Source organism: Lagopus leucura, unplaced genomic scaffold (assembly GCF_019238085.1).
Source record: "Lagopus leucura isolate 7727_CA_CO unplaced genomic scaffold, USGS_WTPT01 34095-0_obj-0_obj, whole genome shotgun sequence".
Taxonomy (NCBI): domain Eukaryota; kingdom Metazoa; phylum Chordata; class Aves; order Galliformes; family Phasianidae; genus Lagopus; species Lagopus leucura.
In genome coordinates, this window is record NW_024966460.1 from 1 (window position 1) to 2,606 (window position 2,606).

The 2,606-nt window shown below is 63.2% G+C and overlaps 1 protein-coding gene across 1 annotated transcript; it reads right to left on the bottom strand.

The window, feature by feature from the left end:
• Positions 1-8: 8 nt before the first annotated feature.
• LOC122192592 (sortilin-like) lies at positions 9-2,228 on the bottom strand. Its single transcript, XM_042893189.1, has 4 exons — positions 2,011-2,228; positions 1,003-1,119; positions 783-891; positions 9-696 (listed from the first exon to the last, which is right to left on the bottom strand). Exons 1-4 carry the CDS (start codon positions 2,226-2,228, stop codon positions 547-549), a joined length of 594 nt encoding a protein of 197 aa, XP_042749123.1. The 3' UTR covers positions 9-546.
• Positions 2,229-2,606: the final 378 nt, after the last annotated feature.

Genomic DNA, 2,606 nt, shown 5'->3' on the forward strand with positions numbered 1-2,606 from the left:
CCAGGCAGCCCATGGGGACACCGAAGCCATGAGGACTCCATAAGGCCATGGGAATCTCAAAGCTGTGGGGAACCACAGGGACCCCATAAAGCTACGGAGACCCCACAGAACCACGAGGGTCCCTCCTGGTCACAGGGACTCCACAAAGCCACAGGGAACCCATGGGGACTCCATAACGTTGTGAAGATCTCCGAGTCAGAGGAACCCCCAAAAAAGCCATGGGGAACCCAAAGCCATGGGCACCCAAAAAGTCACAGAGACCCCGTGGGGAACACAGAAATCCCCAGCCATAGGGACCCTGGTGCCATGGGAATCACATAGAGCCAGAGGAACCCCACAAAGCTATAGGGACCACAAAGCTGTGGGGTGTCCCCAAGTCATACAGACCCCTCTGCCATGGGAAGATCCCATGGGTACCACAAGGCCCTCCCAGTCATAGGGACCACGGGGACCCCCTAAAGCCATGGGGACCCCAAACCCATTGAGAGGTTCCATGAGGACCCTCCAACCATGGGGGTCCCACAAACCCACCAGGAACCCACAGAGTCACAGGGACCCCAAAGGGACAAAGCTCCCAGCTGGGACCCACCTCCCACCGCAGACGTATTTCTTGACGAGCAGCACTGCAGCCACGGCACTAACGAGCAGCACGGCCACCACGGCCAGCACGATAGGTGTGGGGCTGGGGGACGCCGCCTGTGGGGACAGCACGTGGTCACCCATGGGGTCAGAGCACCCCAAACCCACCTCGGGGTCTGGGGGGGGGATGGATGGACACCCACCAGCTGCCCGGGGCTCAGCAGAGTGCTGGTGCATTTCTTCTTCATGTCCGTCTCCTCCCTGCTGGGGTTCTCCCCTCCCCTGCATTTGTCCCCGGGAATCTTGCGGTACCTAAAACAAAACGGGGGGGGAGGAGGAGATGCTCTGTGAGCCCCAGGACCCCTCCCTGACCCCCCCCCCTCCCAGTGGTGCCCCATGGGAGGTGCAGCATTGGGGATGTACCCGCTGGTGCGCAGCAGCTCGCGGCGGCCGTAGAGGCAGAACTCCAAGTCGTGGCCCTTCAGCTCGGGCTGCTCCACGCACACAGACTGGTTCTCAGGGCGGTAATAGCCGAAATCGCTGCGGGGGGGGAGAAGCTTCAGCCCCCCGTGCTGAGACCCCAGCAAGAGTGGGGATCAAGTGGGCGGGGATGTGGCAGCACTGGGGTGGAACTGGGATGAGGTACAGGGACATGATGGCACTGGGATCACGTGCAGGGACACGGCACTGGGATGGAGGTGGGACACAATGGCACTGGGGTGAGGTGGGCAGGGATGGGGTGGCACTGGGACGATGCACAGGGACATTGTGGCACTGGGATGGCACTGGGATGGAGGGGGAACAGGCATGGCAGCACTGAGGTGGCGGTGGGATCAGGTACGATGACATGATGGCACTGGGATGGCACTGGGGTGAGGTGGGGAGGGATGGGGTGGCACCGGGGTGGCACTGGGATCACATGCAGGGACACGGCAGCACTGGGGTGAGGTGGGGAGGGATGAGGTGGCACTGGGATGATGCACAGGGATGTGGCAGCAGGGCGGTGACACCGGGATAAGGGGGGCAGGGACATGACAGCACTGGGATGAGGTGGGGATAGCACTGGGACGGCACTGGGATGATGCACAGGGACATGGTGGCACTGGGATGGGGGGGGAACAGGCATGGCAGCACTGAGGTGGCAGTGGGATCAGGTACGATGACATGATGGCACTGGGATGGCACTGGGGTGAGGTGTGCAGGGATGGGGTGGCACCGGGGTGGCACAGGGATCACATGCAGGGACACGACAGCACTGGGATGAGGCGGGGAGGGATGGGGTGGCCGTGGGGCGGCCGTGGGGTGACGCACAGGAACACGGTGGCACCGTGGGATCAGGTGTGCGGGGACGTGGTGGCACTGGGGTGGCGGCGCAGGGACACGACGGCACCAGGGGGTGGCGGTGCGCTGAGGGGAGCGGGGCTGCGGTACCAGAGGAAGTCGTGCAGGGTGCAGGGGCAGACGGAGGGCTGCGCGCTGACGGCGTAATCGCGGCCGTTCTGACAGACGGAGGATTTGCGTAGGCGCCGGAATTCCTCCTTGTAGCCCAGGATGCAGCCGTCCGTGGGGTCGCGGGGGTCGCTGGAGTGCGCCAGCCAGATGGTGTAGTCGTCGTCCTCACCTGCAGGCACGGTCCTTCCCGTTTCCATCCCCCCCCTTTTCCATCCCTCCTCCTCCCCATCCTCCACGCCTCTTCTCCCCCTCCATCTGTCCTCTCCATCCCCGTTCTGCCCCACACCCATCCCTACTCCCCCCTCTATCCATCCCCGTCTCCGTCCCTATTCTCCTCCCTCCCCAGCCCCACACCCCACACGTTTCCATCCCTATTCTCCCATCCCTGATCTCCGTTCCCATTCCCCTCCCATGCCTATCCCCATTCCCCCCAACATCAACCCCCATTTCCATCCCTATTTCCCCTCCGTTTCCCTCATCTCCATCCCTGTTCCCATCCCTACTCCCCCTCTATCCCTATCTCCACCCCTATTCTCCCCTTTTCTCATCCCTACATCCATCCCCACTCCCCCCCC